This window comes from Onychostruthus taczanowskii, unplaced genomic scaffold (genome assembly GCF_017590055.1).
Source record: "Onychostruthus taczanowskii isolate IOZ18803 unplaced genomic scaffold, ASM1759005v1 scaffold17, whole genome shotgun sequence".
NCBI classification, from domain to species: domain Eukaryota; kingdom Metazoa; phylum Chordata; class Aves; order Passeriformes; family Passeridae; genus Onychostruthus; species Onychostruthus taczanowskii.
The window spans coordinates 10644170-10663525 of NW_024498906.1; the positions used below are offsets into that span (position 1 = coordinate 10644170).

At 40.3% G+C, this 19356-nt stretch overlaps 1 protein-coding gene across 1 annotated transcript in view; it reads right to left on the reverse strand.

The window, feature by feature from the left end:
* Positions 1-2457: 2457 nt before the first annotated feature.
* Positions 2458-19356, reverse strand: part of LOC121333415 — a 37899-nt gene continuing 21000 nt past the window's right edge. Inside the window, exon 5 of the mRNA XM_041399706.1 lies at positions 2458-2641. Coding sequence (XP_041255640.1) covers positions 2635-2641 — 7 coding nt within the window. The 3' untranslated portion in view covers positions 2458-2634. The remainder of the gene's footprint in view (positions 2642-19356) is intronic.

The window sequence follows — 19356 nt, forward strand, 5'->3', positions numbered from 1 at the left end:
GGGCAAGTTATTTATTTTTTCCTACTGATCTTCAAGGCAATCATGATCATTAGGCATTGCCAGGGTTAAATAAACATGACCTAAAGTGATCACAAGTCAGAAGTTATGTGAAAGAGATATTCTCATGTCAATAAGTGGAAATCTAGGAACTGCACTTGAAATATTTCAAACCAATCCCTCTCTTCAGACGAAAATGTATTAAGAACACAAGTGAAATGGTAGAAATAGACCTGAAACTAAAACATTTCCTGTCTCTGAGATATATTTGAACTAGACAGTCTATATTACTAAAGATGTTAGTGGTCACAGATAATCAATAACTTAAACTTCATCAAATAAAGGAAGTAAAACCCAAAAACCAAAATGGCAACAACAAGACCAAAAAAAAAAAAAAAAAAAAAAAAAAAAAAAAAAAAAAAAAAAAAAAAAAAAAAAAAAAAAAAAAGAGAAGAAGAAGAAGAGGAAGAAAAGAAGAAAAGAAATTAATATTCTTATACTCTCTGAAAGTTTTTCCCATTTTTCCCATTCCATTTCCACGTGTCTGACCCTCCTTCACTCCACAGCAGCAGCCCTGAGTGAGGACATGAACCCCTGGTGTGCCCTGGCAGCATTTCTGCAGCTGCAGCCTGGACAAGCCCACCTGCCAGGAATTCCCCTAAGGACAACTGCAAGCAGCTTAAGATTTGTATCCATTCATAAAAGACCCCTTTGCTTAAGATGAAACCAATGTGGAAGGGCTTGCAGGAAGCTGGGCCACTTTCAGGGCTATTGCCTAATTTTCCAGACACCCAAGCCCATGGAATTCCCAGTTCTCAGGGCAAAGGGGCACAAGTGTCTCTTTGTTGGCCCCCATGGCAAGCAGAGGAGCCACTGCAGAGCAGTCCCTGCTGTCCAGAACCATTACTGCCTGGCATTGGTTCACTCCACCAAGCTTTCCTCACCTTGTGAAACCTCTCCTCCTCCCATCCCACAAAAAGGGAAAAGCACATCTCGGAAACCTTCAGTGGAGAACTATTGCCAAGGATTATCTGAAGCCGAGGAGAGCTCTCTGTGCCATGATTAGTGCAAAACTCAACTTCACAGCTCTTAGACCGTGCTCTAAATCCACTGTTACCCTCAACCTCTCTGATGCTTCCCATGCTTTTGTAATTATCCTCCCAGATTTCCACTCAAACCTGGCTTTTTCCTCAGGCTTGCACATGATAAAGCTCCACTGAAGCCAACAGAAACGCTCCTCCAACTATCCCCCAACCTCATTCCAGGGTCTCCTCCACATCAAAACTCAGGATATCCGAACATCTAAGAACAAGTTGTTGTTGTTATAAACAATACCAACATCCCACAGCCAGCTTGTCACAAGCAGAGACTTTTTAACAATGAGAAAAAGAGAAACATCATGGAATTAAACAAAAAACTGGAAAGCCACGCATCTTTATTACTCTTCTGTATAGCATCAGCCTCTTAGAAGGTATGGCTCAAATATTTTTTATTTAAATACTGCAAATTAGTGAGCAGGAGCAATGCCACCAGTAAACCATGGAAATTTGTATGACAGGTTTTCAAAATAAAGTTTTCAACCATAGACCACGAGGAGTTTTTCAGAGCTCCAGGTGGGAGGTGGGAACTGCCTGCCTTTTTCACCTTAAAAAACTCTGAACACATCTTTAAACAGGAGTTATTCAGAACTTCAGAGAGTATCTGAGCTCTACTAGCAAGGAAAAACAACAGTAAGGAAGAAAATTTTGCATAGTAATGTTAAAAGAGAAGAGAGTGTGGCACAGTAGCCACACATAAAACCAGTTAAACCCCACTCTTATCTGTCACACTCACCAGGAATTTTTATTCTGTACTCTTTCATTTACAGTAAGTGCACTTATTACTGGTTTTGAGCCTGTTTTGTTGCTAAGACATTGTATAACAGGAATTAAGGAGCCAGAGCTCTTTGAAGCATCCTCTGCACATAAGAAGACTCATTCACCAGGTTGGTAGACATAATGAAAGAAAAGATGCATGAAACCAAGAGCCCTTGCACCATCCTCCTCCCCAGTCATCTGTTTCGTCTCTGCCACCTAACTTCTAGGTTATGGTCAGCAGAGTTTAAAGAGCTTCAGCCTTGTGAATCTTTGGGGGTTTTTTTAAGACATATTTTACTACCAGCATGTGCAAAAGCAGCCACCCAAGGCAGAACGGAGTTTTTATCCTGAACTGTTGTACTGGTCCTTTAACTTTTTATGACTCATAGTTCAAGTATTTGGGAATTCCCCTCTAAATATGAGTTTGACACACTTGCATTATGGAAAGTTATTTTATTCAAAAAGTAACAAAATGCAATATTCATGCAATACCCAGGTCTATATTTAGCACCACACAACTGTAGGTTTTGCTTCTAATTAAAGACAGATTAAAAAAAAAATCGAGAACAAGACTGAATAGCAGAAGCAGCAGCATTGAAAGAGACAATCACAGTGTTACACATCCAAGCAAGTCAGGATATTTTTTAACTATTCAAACAATGTTAGAGCTGTTTACCTCCTCCCCCGGACCCCCAGGTGCATGTAGAGTACACAGCTTCTCTCTTACCTGTGTGCTCAAGTCCCTTCTTGGTGGGCTGGCTACTCATCAGGGATCACCTGACTAAAGCCTGGAAAGAAATTAAAATACAATCAGCTGACCACCCTTGCTCACTGGCTTCCAGCTTAAAAACTCCTCTCCACAGCACTTTGTCATGTGAGGCCGGACAGAACCAGCTGTCATTGCTTCAGAAAAAAGGGAAATGGGCCCCTCTGTTTCCACCTCCTTCCTTCCTCCTCGCTCACTCTTTCCTATCTGTCCCTGCCTCCAACCTCCCTTTCTCATTCTTCCACTTTGCTCATTCACTGCCCGCCTGGCTGGGGTCTCCCAGGGGAAGCCGCATTCCACAACGCACAAGCATTTCCCCTGCATCCCGAGGTTTCTCAACAAGCTGCCTACACATTTGTACTGGAGGGAAAAAAAATAAAAAAATAAAAAGAGGGAAGGGGAAAAAAAATAAAAAGGGAAGGAAAAAAATAAATCAGAGAAAAACAGAGAAAAGGCACCGCATTCCACAACCCTCAGTCAGCCCTGGCAGACTATGAGACATTTTCAGTCACACAGCACAAAATGCATTAGTCAGAGCTGAAAGACCACACACTTTGTACCACTACCATGCTGACAGAGAATGGTCTGAGCAGAGCTACAGGAAAAAGGAAAGGAGGGGTTCCTATTGGTGCTTCCATTTTACATGGGGTGGTCACCTAAACACATGAAAAATCCGCAGGAAAAGGCCCAAAGTTGCCATTCCCAGCAGAAACAATGTGGACGTGGGCAGCGGGGAAAGCTCTCCGCTCACGGAGCGCGACCTTTGCCGCAAGGACTCCCCCTCCAGCAGGATGTGTTATCCCAAAGACATTATCTAAATCAGAAACTCTATCTCCCCGATGGTTTGTTCATAGGAAACACAAGCCTAGAAAAAGTAAAAGTAATACTGCATGATTCAGATTCCCCGAAACCACATATACTTTCAGTTCAGACTTCTCTCTTCTTCACTGCTCCTTAACAGCTCTGCAGCTTTATCCATCTATGGAGTTTTGTTTCCTCTACTTACGCAGTTTCAGCCCTCCGTGGTCGCAGGGAATCTGATCAGCAAGAAACGAGAAGGGAGCTCGGAGCAAAAAAAAAACCAAAAAACCCCTCCGTCCTCATCCCAATGACCTAATCACTCATCTATCTGCTCACTGCTTCCGTCCCCCACACGCACTTCTCTCTGGCTCAAAGGAATTTTGGGAGTGAGGACACGGCTGGGGAGAATGCAGCGCTTCCAAAATCACATCAGAGAGGGACAGCGCTGCGAGGAACACACCTTGGTATCCGCTGGGAACAGCGCCATGGAGCCCCCAGCCCCAAATTCCCTGCTCCCTGTCCCAAATTCCCTGCTCCCAGCTCCAATTTCCTTGCTGCCAGTCCCAAATTCCCTGCTGTCAGCCTCAAATTCCCAGTTCCCAGCCCCAAATTCCCTACTCTCAGCCTCAAATTTAGTACTTCCAGCCCCAAATTCCTGCTCCCAGTTCCCAAATTCCCTGCTCCTAGCCCAAATTTCCTTTCTGCCAGTCCCAAATTCCCTGCTGTCAGCCTCAAATTCCCACTTCTCAGCTCCAACTTCCCACTTCTCAGCTCCAAATTCCCTGCTCCTATCTCCAAATTCCCTTCTGCCAGCTCTAAATTCCCAGCTCCCAGCCTCAAGTGCCCTGCTGCCAGCTTCAAATTCCCTACTCTCAGCCCCAAATTCACTGCTCCCAGCTCCTAATTCCCGGCTCCCAGCCCCAAATTCCCTGCTCCCAACTCCAAATATCCTGCTCCCAACTCCAAATTCCCTGCTCCTCGCTGGACTGTCCCTAACACATCCTTCCAAGACCCAGGGGCTTAACCCAGAGTCAGGGAAGTGTAGCGAGGCGGGGGGAAGATGGGGAGAGCCCTCAAGCGTCTGCACTGGAATTTCTCTTCAGGAAAGTCCATGCTTTAATGAAAGACTGATACTAGATACCACAAAGAAACTTTTATTTCTCTATGCACATGACTCAGATGCATTTTCTTTGTGGGTTATGCGGTTGTGTTATGTTTCATCTTAAAAAACTGTTTCAAAGAGACCTTTAAACATTAGTTTAAAGAAAAACTAGATGTGTTTGTGTACAGGGAGTGTTTTTAAACTGCCTTTATTGCACAATGCTGTATAAAGCAGAGACACTAATGTCTGTTTTCATTATAGACATAATTTGAATCTAATACTAAACACAATAATCTGTAAAAATATTTATTTTAAGTTACATCCCTAAATAGTTGGCAGAAAAGTAAACAAACTGAACCCTTCAGCAAAACAGATCCCCTTAGTTAAGTATTGCTATCTGTCCTCTTTCCTCATGTTCTTGATTTTGAAAATACATTTACTCACTGCGTTATTGACTTAGATGCATTAGTTTATAAAATAAATGGTAGCTGCTGCTGTGCAGTATTTCAGCAGAGGAAGGCTGTCCAGAACTGCCTCAGAGACCGAACACTGTCGCCATTATAACAAAAGCATTAAAATGAATAATTCATGAGCAAAGGAAGTACCCTACCATTAAAAGGCACCGAGTATTTAATGAATTGTCCAAAAGCTACCCCTTTTACTGCCCAGTTCCTCTTACTACTTAATTATGCCACATTTTTCTAAAATGGCATCAAGTAGTAATGAGCAGAAACACACGGATCACTTGTAGGAGACTTTACTGAGGAGTAAGAAATAAAAGCTAAAAAATGAGCCAGAGAGAGGGAGGGGTGAAAAAGGTGTTTATGTCTCAAGATGGATATATTAAGGAAATGAGACTTGAAGGCTTTTCCAAAGTGTGCTTTTGAATCTTGAAAAAGAAGAGCATCGACAAATGTTCTTTGCAAAAATAAAGGCAATCAGTTCTTTGCCTTTATCTGGTACCTTCTTTTTCAGGATCCCAAGGCATCATGAAAATGCTCAGGAATGAAAAAGTCCCATTACTGAGGACTGTCAGAACTTTCCTCCTCTTTATAAGGTCTCAAGAAGACTAAATTATTTTCTCCAGGTCACACAGGAAGGCTTGGGGACTGAGGCAAGAATAGAACTTCATCTCCTGGTTACCAGTCCTGTGCCCAACAAAAAGAGCAACTTCCTTGCTTTATGCTAACAAGCATCAAAAAGTTCAACAGTCCTGCAGGTTTTAACCTAATGAAATGAACAGTGGTGCACAGGCATTTTCTGCAGGGATAAAGGAAAATTCCGAACAATTAACACTGTATGACACCAGAATTATGTGCAAACTTAAGTTTTGAATAACATATTTAAAGGAATTTGGCCTAGAGTAGCATCTGCTCATGTTTCTTTTAGCTGCTGCACAAAACACACATACAGAGCCTGGAAAGAGATTTATTTCTAACCTACACTTTCAAACTTTTCAAGACATTCAAAATTGGTACACTAACATCAATAAACTTCTCAGATTTAATTTGAACCAACTTCCAGTTCTTAAAATTGAAGAAATTGCATCTCTAAGACATTTTGTCAATGGGACAGCGTTCTATAATGTCAAGCAAAAGCCATCCTAAATATCTTTACTTACTCGGGTCACTTTTTAGCTGTCCTACTCTCTTACACTATTGGGAAGAGCTCAAAACACAATTCTTATTCCAAGGTTCTCATTGCAACAAGTTCACCAATTATGTGGCAGCAAGCCCATTAATACTGAGATACAAAAACCTGTCCCCAAGGCATCGTGGATGGAATGAAAACACGAGGTGCTGCATTGCAAAATCAGACACTGTCACTGGTCAAAACTGATGCTCCTGGGCTTTTTATTTAAAAAAAAAAATAAATGCTCTTGGCAGAGCATTGGTAAGCACTTTTTTGATGGTGACTTTCCGATTTCTAGGGTTTTTTTCACTTTTTAAAAAATTTCAGTAGCATCTACTTGAGAGAGATGCTCTGTTGTTCTGGTATTAGATGGATGACTCTCATTCTGCCAAAAAAATTTGCCCTTCAGTCATCTCGGAGCTGCTCCCACAGCAAGTCCTTACAGGACTAAGGAAATGCTCTTTAACAGCTAGAACAATCTGTACAGTTAAACATATTTTTAGTCTTCAATCCCCAAGGAACTGTGAGTAGAACTGAACTGCAAAACTGAAAAAAAATGTTAAAAAAACCCCATAATTTGTTGTTCAATATAATTAATATAGACCAGTCCACAGCAAGCAGTTTTATTGTAACTGACAGACTATTTTAGTACACATCACCATTAATGGTTTGATAACTTGTGGCAGGAAGAAAGAGGAGGAAAACCCACAAAATATTTATGATAACTCTTCCAAAGATGGAAGAAGTTATCTTTTTTAAAATTGCACCCAAAAAAAAAAAAAAAAAAAAAAAAAAAAAAACAAGAAACCAATTAAAGAAAGAAATGCTATGAACACTTCAAGTTTATCTATCTCCTTCAAAACATTTATCTTGAGTCTACATTACAGGAGAAGTTCTGTGTTGACATAAACCAGTATGAGTGTGTCCACCAAACCAGCAACCTCCACCAGAGCATCCAGACTAGTGAGTCACTACCTAAACACAAGAGAATAAATAGCATCAAATAAATTACTTCAGAGAAAACAATGAGAAAGATCACCACTACTTCTACTTGGAAGTAGGTGGGAAAAAAAAAAAAAAAAGGAAGAAAAGGAAACAAAAAGTCATCATGTCTGTAATCAGAGCAAAATTTCCAAGTGAAAGGAACTTAATCAGCATTTTCCTACTTGGACAAGAGGGAGAAGGGCTGGAAGAGACAGGAGAGACTTGTAGAGTAGTAACAATCAGATTGGAACATTGTTCAGTGTGCACAACTGTCTCCATTATGGCTGCAAGCAAGAATGAATGGAATTATATGTATCAGTGTAATGATAAGGTGGCAATCAAGTGCAAAAGAAAAAATAATAAGAAATCAAAGGTGAAGGAAGTGTTCAGCTATCCAAGGATAACCCATCTGATCTCAGTATGCCAAAAGTGTGGTCAGATAATGTATACAAATTCATATCTAGGAGCTTAGGTATGTTTAGAGAGTTTTGCTATTTGTTTTACCTCCAGTGAGTGAATTTATGTTCCACAGAGCAGTGGTGTTTACCACACTGTTGTTTACTTGTGTCAGCAGAGTTGTGTGGACTGTGCAGTAAACTACTCCCAGAGCTTTCAGTGCTACAGAGGAGCAGAACTTATTACCTGTGCTTTCTAAAATAAAAAAGTTTTTAGACATGAATATAAACTAATTTTATAAATCAAAAAATAACTTTTAGAGGACATTTTGAGGGCTAAATAAACAGATGCAGACGCAAGAGCAGTGAAGGTAATTTCCACCTTTTTTATTGTAAAGGAGTGCCTTGAAGGAGGCACGTCAGCACATCTACAAGATCACAAAAGAGTTTAGGTTGGAAAAAACCTCTGGAGGTCATCTGTGCCCAAACAGGGGCACCTGCAGACCATTGCCCAGGGCCACCTTCAGAGAGCTTTTGAACACCTCCAAGGACAGAGACTCTACAAACTCTCTGAGCAACCTGTGCCAGTGCTCCGCCACGCCCACAGTGAAAAAGTGATTCCTAACATTCAGATGGAGCCTCCTGTGCCTCAGTTTGGGGCCACTGTCTCTATTCCTGTCCCTGTGCATCACTGAGAAGAGCCTGGCCCAGTGTGCTTTGCAACACCCCTTCAGGTATTTGAACACATTTGTGCTCCTCCCTCAAAGCCTCTTTTCTCTTTTCCCCAGCTCTCAGCGTTTGCTCACAGGTGAGATGCTCCAGACCCTTCATCACTGTTGTGTCCCTTCACTTGGAGGGCAGTCCCTGGGAGCTCCATCTCGCTTTTAGTGGGGAGTCCAAAACAGGACCCAACACTGCAGATCATCAGGGCTGAGCAGAGAGGAAGGATCACCTTAGGATCCCCCAGGGATGCCCTTCCTTCACCTGCTGGGCAGCACTCCTCCTAACACAGCCCAGGATGCAATTATTCCTTTTCAAGGCAAGGGCACACTGCTGGTTTCTGCTCAGTTTGGTGTCCACCAGCCCCCCCGAGCCTTTTTGGAGAGCTGCTTCCCAGCTGGACATACCTGGATGAACACAGGACTGTTCCTCCCCAGGGGCAGGGCTTTGTGCTTGCCTCTGTGGGTCCTGCAGGTGTGCAGGTCTTTGAGGAAAGGAAAAGTTGCATACTTGGACAAAGGTGCACACTGCTTTAATTAACACCATTATTTCTTACTTTCAGATACAGGCTGGGCTTCCTGAAACAGGTTTTGTTTTCCTTCCCTTCCCTCCCTGACAAGGAATCCCTCAGCCTCACTGTTCTCTTCCTCTCTCAAATACCAGGTGTTCCCTGGAGTATAAAAGGTAAGATTTTAGTGACAGTTCATTTCTGCTACCTTGACATTTTCTGCCTCTTCCACAGTTTTCCAGCATTTTGAGAGTGGGCTTAGAACAGAGAACTTAGAAAGGAAAGATAAAAATAAATTATTTCCATAATTAAGAGTAGTAAAGTCGCTCAGGTACTTGTTTGTAGGATGCTCTCACGGTGTTTTCCAACAGAACCAAAGCAGCAAAAGCTGAGTTTGATGAACTGGTAGAGTCCCACTGCAGTTCTGAAATGTCAAACTGTCATAGGAAGGACAGCAGAAAATGTTTTCTTTTGGGTCTTATCAGACAATCTACTGCTACCAAACAAAGTAGTAGCTACCAAACAAACAGCTTCTCTGACACAAATAAAGTAACCACAAATACTCTTCAGATTTTACAGGTGCAATTCAGTTCTTCCAGTCCAGTTTTCTGGTGCCACCTGTCCCCTGCCCTCCTGCAGCCAGTTCTCCAAACTCCAGAGGGCTCAGGATCTGCCCCAGGGCTGCACACCCCATGAGAAGGCCTGGGGCACACTGCAGCACCTCAAAGAGCACAGAGCAATGACATGCAGGCACCAAAACCCACCCTAAGCAACCCAAATTGCAATGTGACTCCTTTCCATGCTCATATTTGAATCCTTTGGGCAAGACGTGTGTCCAAGACCCTAAATCTCTTTATCACATAAATGTGTATGTTGCCTGTCCCAAAGTAAGAGCAATTATGCTCAGCCATAAACCAGAAACTACTTATAATTCAACAAGACACAGAGGCAAATCTAGGCCACCTTACCACAGCAGAAAACGGGAAACAAACTGGTTTGTTTCCAGAATAGGACAGCGAGTGATTTTTCTTACAGCACAAAGTTCATTGAGAACTCCTCAGACACTGGCAGCACCAAAAAAAAATCAGCCAAAACAGAACAGAGCCCTGCACCTGTGCCTCACATTCCCAATGAAATTTCATACACTCTGTCCCACAAAAATAATTACATTGTCAGGGCTTGGATTTTCCTCACATCTTTTCCAGTGACCTCCATATTTTCAAATCCGGTTTTATACTCTGAAATATTTACAGACCCATGATCTTTCTAATTAAGGGAAAAAAAAAAAAAAGAGGAAAGGTATCTTTTTTCTTTACTATTAATACACTTCTGAAAACAATTAAAAGCTTCTCCAGACCAACATTTCTAAGAAAAATATGAACTCAATCCCTTGGCTCAGAAAGGTGCAGGGATATTGGAGCTCTGAACTGGCTCCTCAGGGACCAGCACCAGTTTAAGTATATTGATATTTATTCAGCTTCCTCAGAGAGGCCAATAAAGCCAATCAAGGAATACAGCAGCAATAATTACTCTCATTTCTGCTGCAGTATTTTCAGGTGCTGCAGCTTCAGGCTTTGGTGCTGACATATTTTGTTTGATGCACGATAGTAATTTTGGGATTTTGCTGTGAATGGACATGCTTAAAGCCTCCTTTTGGGGCTCAATGGCTACAATGTGACATGCTGTGAATAATCTCACTGTGCTGGAGGCAGGCACACAAACAGGAGGGCTGCAACAGCTCCCTCATACCTGGACTGTTCTGTGCAAGTGAATTTTTGTCCCATCTATACAAAACCAGGAAGAATATTTACTGCATGTGTCTGTAAAAACATCTGCTTGGTACTTTTCAGCATCCTTATATCTTGTTACATCATCTCAAGCAATGATTACACTCAAAATGAAGAGGCCTGCAGTGATTCCCAGTAGAAAGGAAGGAGGAAGATTTCAGGAAGATTTCCCATTCATTGTTCTTTTCCAGTTCTATCTCACTGGGATTATTCAGGACATCAAAAACTTATCAGCAGAAACAAGACTGATGATCAGTGATCAGCACCCTGACCTCTGTTCTGTTCTACCAAGCTGTTTTATAAACAATCAATGCTATAATTAATAAGCAGTGACATTCATCAGCAAGAACTGCACTTGTTTTCAGTGATGATGTATCAAAAATTTAAGTATGCTACATAATAGCAAAACAAGTTCATTCTGGTTAGGTTTTTTTTAAATTTTAAACAGAGAAGAAATGAGAGTTGAAGTTCTCTGGTCTTTGAGAAACTGTCATTATTTTGTTCTGGTTTAAAAAGTTTCAACAGCTTATTAAAAAAAATTATCCTGTACAAATGTGAGGTATTAATTAAAATTCAAATAGCTTATTCACAGTTTTTATGGCTAGAAGCCTAATTCTTTTCTCTAGCATGTCATTATTTAAATCAAGTCTTATTTGAGAACCATGGGAAAACAAAAGAAAGGAGAGGACCTTGGCAAACTGAATGAATGTCAGATTTCAAGGAAGAGTGGGAGCGAGAACAGGACAGAGAGAAAGGAATTTTCAAGACCTAAGGAATGTTAAATTTGCTTATGCAAGTCCTTAAATATAATGTCCATTGCACATAAACAATAGGACTGAAAGCCATGATTTTGAAAGAAATTATCTCAATGATCTGTCTTTCAGGTTGTGAGCCAGATGGAGACACATGTGGGCTTGCAAGGGACCAGCTTTTCAGAAGTCTTCTTAAGTACTTATCTTAGGAGAACTTAATTGCTGAATTAGTATTCCCAGTTCCTTAATGCCTTTACAGAATCATTACAGAGGTAAAAAGGCACACAGGTCTGTAAAGCATTAGTGCTTCTAAAAATGTATGATGCACAAAAAGGTGTCTGAAAGAGTATGAAGCTGAGCACTCAAAAGGCAGATGGGGCCAGACTGAAGGACCCTTGAGCACCTGTAAATCCATCTTGCTTTGTGTGTGCACACACCACGATAAAAATCCTCAGTTATTATTCAAAACTTAGATTTCTTTTTTTTTTTTTTTTCCTTATTTTTGAACAGGTCCATCCCAGTCAGTGCACAAGATCATTGGCTGTTTGCTCAACAAGCAAAGGGATATTCCAGTTTACTCTGCCATTCAGCAGATGGCCACAGACTTTCCTGCCATCTCCTATTTAACTTCAGCTTTGAGACTTCAAATTTCTTCATGGTTTTATCACCACCATATGGATACTGAGAAAATGAGTTCCATAATATTTGTAAGCACCACCCACCTATGAAAAAAGGGAGAAGAACTATTTTAATTGCATACCTGGGGAACTGAGGCATAAAGAGAGCAAGGCTTGGATGACTGTGGTCATCCAGCCCCAGCTGTAGCAAAGAAAATGAGAAATGGTGCCAGGTGCCCACAACAAGCTGAGCTGTACCGAAATATAATATATAATATATAATATATATTTATTTATATTGTGTATAAATAAATACTGAAATGGTTCAGCTGCTTCCAAACCACCCCAGCCATGCCCACAGCAAGACCCTCCCATGGATCTGGGCTGGGGGCAACCATGTCTGAGTAAGGGGTCTCCAACCAGGAGCCAGAGACCTTCAAAATGCAGCTGTCACTGACCTCTCTGAAGGACAGGAGGCTGTTCAGCAATGCCAAGCAGTCAGATCTTCTGAAAATGGGATAAAGGAGGAGGGAAAACAGCTTTGCAGCAGTGGTGAGGGACTGGACTGTCCCACAGACCTTGGGAGAGCCCCTGGGCAGCCCTCAGCTCTCCTTAAGGGAGTTGTTCTTGCTTTGCAAACTTCTCTCCTTCACAACACATCTTTCAGAATCCACAGCTGTCAAATTTTGATGTACTTCCATGCAAATTCACCTGAGCTAGTGAGTGCAAGAAGGAAGTCCTGTGGAATAAATATCATGTGAACATGTAATTAGATCCTCTAACACGGCTAAATAATCAGAACTACAGTGAGCTAAGACAGCATAGGAAAAATTGATTCCAACTTTGGATAATCTTTAGCACCTACCTTATTATTTTACTACCTTATTATGCAATGTGCTTTTATTCAGTATATTTTTTAAAACCCCAGGGAAAAAATGTAAAACTAATGCTCACAGGGAAATGGCCCAGTGTGGAACAGTACACTACATTTTTCTCTGTCATTTGTACTAATGGAGGGAATAATTACAGCAGGGAGATGCTCTCATCCATGCAAGCCATCCTTTTGACAGTGGGTCAGCTACACAAGACATCTAGGAAAAGAAAGGAGCCTCTGCTCAGAAATCTTTAGCTCTTTGCAAGGAGCAGTGCACCTGAGTTGCACACAACTTTTGACCTATTTCCTCAGCCTTGACTTCTTTTTCTTCTATACTCTTGATATTTTTCCTTCCAGGACTTGTTCTTTATCCACTCAAGTTTCCAAGCACTGGCCCTCATCATTACCCTGCTTTCCCACTGGTCCCAGCTCCTCATTTTGTTCCAGCATCTAGTCTAGTTCTCCCTTCTGTCTTAAGACTTCTTTCTTAAATTACCTATTTTCCTGACAAAATGGCCATTCCTCATCTGCCCAGCTGATCTCATTTCCTTGCTTCTCCCCCATCTCAGATCTTTGTTCTGGACTTCTCAGGACCCTTGTCTCAGTGTTTTTACACAGAAGAAGTCCAACTCTGGTATAATAAATTCCCATCAGGACTATTCCTTCTCCTCTCTGTACTCCACAGTCTGTCTAATGTGTCCACTGCAAAGAAGTGAGGAATTTCCTGGAAAAGCCACAAAATTAACTTGAGGAGGGTCCTTGATCTCAGTTTTAATATCCAGGGTCTGCACTGCTATGCACATCAGGTTATTTCCATGTTTAATTGCATTTGTCAAGAGCAAAGTAAAAGGATGCTGCCTCACCTCCAAGTCTCAAATCCCTACCCACAGTACAGGCAAAACGGCACTAAAGGAACAGAAAACAGCCACAAACAGCTGAACATATTTCACCTGACAATTTAATTCCTCCTCCTCAACTTCAACAAATTGTGCCCAAGGCAGAGATGTGATGAACAATTGGTGTGGTGTGGTGGAGTCAAGCTCTGAAGGAGAGCAGGCTCTCGAGCACAGAGAAATTGTCCATTTATTCTCTTCCCATCCTTTACTCCCCAGCACAATAAATTCTCCTCCGTGTCCCTGGACAAGGAATTAGGCTGACACACGAGCCACGGTCGGGTGCAGACCTCCAGCAGTTGCACAGCTCAGGAGCTGCCTCTGGCTCCACCAACCACACCAGCGAGCTGCAGCGGTGGCCTCCGGGAGCAGCTGAAGGAGGCAGCATTCCAAGGCATGGATGTCAGAGTGAAGGACGAACACAGCACAGGAGCCACAGGAAACAACAAAAAAAAGTCCACTTCTCCCTTTTCCTGGTCCTGGAGCACAGATCTGTCCTGTCCCTCCCACCAGGCTGCTCATGAAGTCACTGCTGAGTGATTCCTCAACTCAGGAGCCTTTCTTTGTAATTTCTCTCCCCTGTCCAGCTGAGGAGGGGACTGAGAGTGGCTCTGGTGGCCACCTGGTATGCAGCCCAGGCCACCCCAGTCCCCAGCCCCAGCTTTCCCAGCAGGGCACTCATGGGCAGCACGCCTCCAGACACAGCTCTGAGCTGCACAGGGGCTCTCTGCTGCCTGACTTTCAGGCTCAAACCCACAGAGGTGATTACAATTAAATCCTGCAGGACATTTCATCTACATTGAAACACCTACATCCATTTCATCTACATTGAAACACCTACATCCATTTCATCTACAAATGAAATCAGGATACTTCCCAGATGAATTTTTAAGTTCAGATTTACAGCGCCACTTAAAGCAGGCTTTTATAACTTATTATAATTTTTATTGTATTTTGTAGTCCCTTTGTATCACATATATCTTTTGCAAAACTTGGTTCTTTTATAGTTTTTAATGTTCTGAAAGTCTGTTTTAAAAGTTTATATGAACCAAATTATTTGTGTATAATTACACTTTTATTATTTTTAAGAGAACTCTTAATCTCTTTGACAAAAAAAAAAAAATCTTTTTTGTTTTAATAAACAAAGAGACTGAGCCAAAATATGCAAGGTATTGTGCTGGCATTCCACTTTCAAAAAATAAAAGCTAAGGATACTTTTCCAACAAAGCTTTCACAAATTATTCCTCCTTTAATTAAATCCCTCTTTGCTGGAAACTAACAAAATGCCATTAAGAGCAGGAGACAGTTATTATCTTTCAGTCGTTTTCCTTTTGTATAATACATTATAACCTAAGTTTCAGTGATTCTTGCTGTGTTATCCATCTCTCCTTTAAAGAAAATACTCTGTAACCATAGCAATACTTTCCCACCCTGGTATTATTTCCCGCTGGTTTGTTCCAGGCTTTTTGCACATAGCAACCACAGCAATCCTTGGTCCAAGCTGGAAACTTCTTCTTGGCAACTCTTAGCAAAATTGGTGGATCTCTAAACTACCAAATATGCAGCCTCACGTTTTCAAAACAAGATCAGCACCTCTCTTCTAAATAAATTGAATTTTAAAATCATAACTCTACTTTGTATGGTATTTCTACTGCCACAAATGTGATATTTTGATAGTCTAGATGCTGTCTTGTAGTTCTATCACTTTCTGCAGAGCAATGCAGCAATCCCTCCTTAGGCAAGGTTGTGACATCTCGCTGTAGTTCACCGAAATTGCAACAAAACTTTAGGGTCCTGCTTCAAACCTGCCCCGTTTTTCACTGAATTCAGGCAGGGGAACACCAGGTGTACCACCAGGATCACAAAGGTAGCACCACTTCTGGGAGGCCTGAGACATAAATGCTTTGAATCCAAAATCTAAGCACTCAGAAGCCACAGAACAGAGGGCAGAACCTGGCCATGTGCATAAGCGTTTAATAAATTCCTTATATTATTTCACTACCAATCATGCAATGCCATTAAGGTTCTCAAGTCTTAGCAGATTATCAATGTACTTCTTGATCTCCACTTCACCGTGAATTTGAACTGAAACTTTTTCTTTCCTCTACAGAAATAAAAGGACATGAGAGAAAAAAGTGCATTAAAAAAGCACTTAAAACTAACCAAGCTTGATTTTGTTCAACACCTTATTAGTAGTATTTTAAGTTGCTGCCTAGTAAGGACAACAAAAGCACTAGTAAATTTTGAGATTAGCTGAATTTTGCTACTAGTTGAGTTAGTTTTCATTAGCTGCATATTAAGGTAGAGTCAACGAACTGTGGTGAAAGAGCACAAATTATGTTTGGGAACAAGAGTAATTTAAACCATTGGTGTTTGACTGTGACTCCTCTCATCCCACTGGAGTCAGCAGGGCTTTTGTCATTAACTTCTGTCAAAATCTTGCCCCCACTCATAATTTTCTCCTATGAATCACCCAGGGATGTTCCCTTCATATGCTCTCTGGAGGGGGAGTTCCAGAAGTGGAACTAGATGTGCAGGACAACTTCATTTGCAAATCACCTACTGAGAGAGGTGATTTTCTTCCTTTGAAGAAAAAAACCCCATTTGTCTCAGTCACAATGATAGAAACAACCAAAGGAAGTTGGATAGGTATTAAATACGTGTGTGTGTATATGTATATGCACACACACCCATGTATTTTTATTTATGTATATGTACAGCCCATATTTTTAATATATATACAAACCCCTCCCATATTTTTATGTATATATACAAACATAAATAAAACAGAAGGGATATATATAAAACAAAAATTCAAATGACCTAATGTATTTATGAGAGCAAACAAAAAATAGAAATAAAAAAAGAAACCCACTAAGGCAGTATCAGCTGGCTAGGTTGGTTTGGGGGTTTTTTTAGAGTCTGAAATGCTACAGAAGAAAACTAGGGTGAAAACAAATTTTGTAGAACAATTACTCCAGGAGGGAGAGTAAAGACTACAGATTACACTACTGCTTTAAATGTTGCTGGGTTAAAGCACAGTCTTGTTTATAGTCTAATTTATGGATACATCAGATACCCATACACACAAAATTCCTCTACAACCATGAACCCAGCTGGGGCTACACGCCAGAGAAATATAAACTACCCAGATGGGCCAAAATAGGAATATAGAAACACATTCCTGATTAAAAGAAATTAAATCTTTACATCACTGTTGCCTGTGGGTTTTTTGCCATTTTGTAGAATGGAGTCAGACGTTTGTGCATGCAGAAGGAGAACAAGAACCCAGATGTGGAAATTGAAAGGAAACAAAGGCTTTTTCCAATAAGATCTAAGGACAAGGACAAAAAGTTATATTTTGCTATTCTGGTATTTTGCCCAGCAGAGATACATATTTATGAGTAACTTAAATAAAATTTACTAAGTTTTTTTTTTTTTTAAAAGAAAAAGTGTAAATTTGAAATTAGGGGTTCCTATGATTTAGCTGTGTTCTCTGAAAGATTAGCACAAATACAGAAAATAGGAGTAATTTTGTCACCAGAGCACTTCAAAATTAAGATTTAAAACTAGCAAAGTGCCCTATCACTGTACACTAAAACAGTACTTTGTATTTTATCAGCTGTTATGCTCAATTTGTAGGAGCATTTCCAGACAGAATCTTTCAATTGATGATCACAAATAAGAAAAGAAAAAAAAGACATTTTCTTTTTCCATAAATGAATGTGGTAATAGTTTTATTAAATTCCAATTCAAAATATGTTATTTTAACATGCTGATCAAATGCATCATGAAAACCAAACATTATTTGCTTCGTTTAGCTTTATGAGGGTACAATGGGAAATGCCATTCTCTCCAATCACAGCTTTTCTGAATGTATCCACTTCACCAGTCTCTTAACAACAAATGCAATTACATTTTACTGTAAAATAATCAAATATTCACTTCCTTGCACATAACAGCTATTTTGTTTTGGATGTAAACACTTTGGTTAAATTTTCTATTATCTAAAAGATGCTATTTTCTAGAAGGCATCATCCTCATTTAGAAACTGTGGCATTTTCTGACTCTTGATTTGATGTAAAGAGAGACCTAAAGGAAATGGAATTACTGAGAATTATTTTAAATTTGAAATAATAACTAAATCCGCAATGCTAAAAAAAAAAAAATATTCTTAAAAAAAAATCTATTATTGTTTCCTATAAACTAATGAAGGATTCACAACATTTTAAATAACATTTTGCCAAGGTGCTCTTGCCCAAAATCACAGGAAATAACTTCGAAAACTTTTTCAGGAATTAAATGCAAAATGAAGTCAATATTTTTTCAATTAATTGTCTGGCTAAAACAATGTGTCTTTTAATTTAATTTCTGTTTATAATGGTTCAGGTTGACATGACTTTAACAAGACTTCAAAAATCTGCTTAATGTTTTAGGTACATCTTGTGCCTCTTACATAGACAGGTCCTTGATTGCATTCCTTATTCCTTGCAAGTTTACTTTTCTTGCTCTTACTTCATGCATTTTGGAAACTTTTAATATTTATCCCTTCTTTTAAGAGGATAACTGTCCAAAGTTTTACCTTCCAGAAGCTGTGAAAGTCTTAGCCTTAGCATTTTTGTGGTTTTGTTTGGTTTTGTGTTTGGTTTTTTACCTAGCAAATAGTGTCTTTTTTTAAATTGTAAAGGTCTCATTACAGTGACCTTCCAGAGACAATTTACATATTTCTCCATAAATTAAGAATAAGCATTGTTGTAATGCTGGTCTACTTAAAGAATGTTTCGTTTTTTTCCCTTCCAGTTTCCTGAAGCCTCAGAAATCTCTTTCAGAAAACCTTCTGTAAGTGGATCTCATACAGGGACATCAAATGGTCCAATATCCACCAGAAAAGTAAAGAAGTGTTAAAGGAATCAAAGCAGGAGCAAGGTCTGTGACAGACAGCAGGTATTTTGGGAAGTTAAAGAATACCCTTTGCGTATAAATCCACCACTTCAAAAGGAAAAAAAAAAATCATTTTTATCCCATTCTTACTGAAAAACTGTGAACCAAACCCACAAATAAACCAGCTTTAAATTGCAACCCTGAATCTGAGCAGAAGGAAGAGCACAGCCCTGTTTGGGACATACAGATTAACCATTGTGGATGCAGAGCTCCTATTAGAATATATTATCACACAGTATCCAAGTTTATCAATGCTGGCCCCAATTCAAATATGCCGTTAGATGCCTTACTAAGTGCTTCACTAAACCGAGCCTTTAATGCTATTTAAAACTAACTTAATATAGAAAAGAGCTATAGATTAACTGACACATCTATTGCCTTTTTTGTTCCAATCACTTCTGTTTAAGTGCACTGCACTCTGGGGAACATAACTTATTGGGGGGGGAGGAGGGGAACCCCAGCAAGTTATGTTTGACCTGGAATTGAAAATTCAAACAGCAGACCAATCCAGACCTCAGGCTGTCTGATCCTTCCAGTCTCACGTAATCTATTCAATAGTTAAGCCTCACTCCCTATTACCCCTTAATAGTGGTTGTGCCTTTTATTGAATTCCTCAGAGCAAATCATCTAAAACTGGCTTTGAATGACCATGTGGCTCCTGGAGTTGATTTGGAAATCCAGAAAACAAGACACGTACCAGTGTTTGAGCAGCTGGCCACAAAATGACAGCC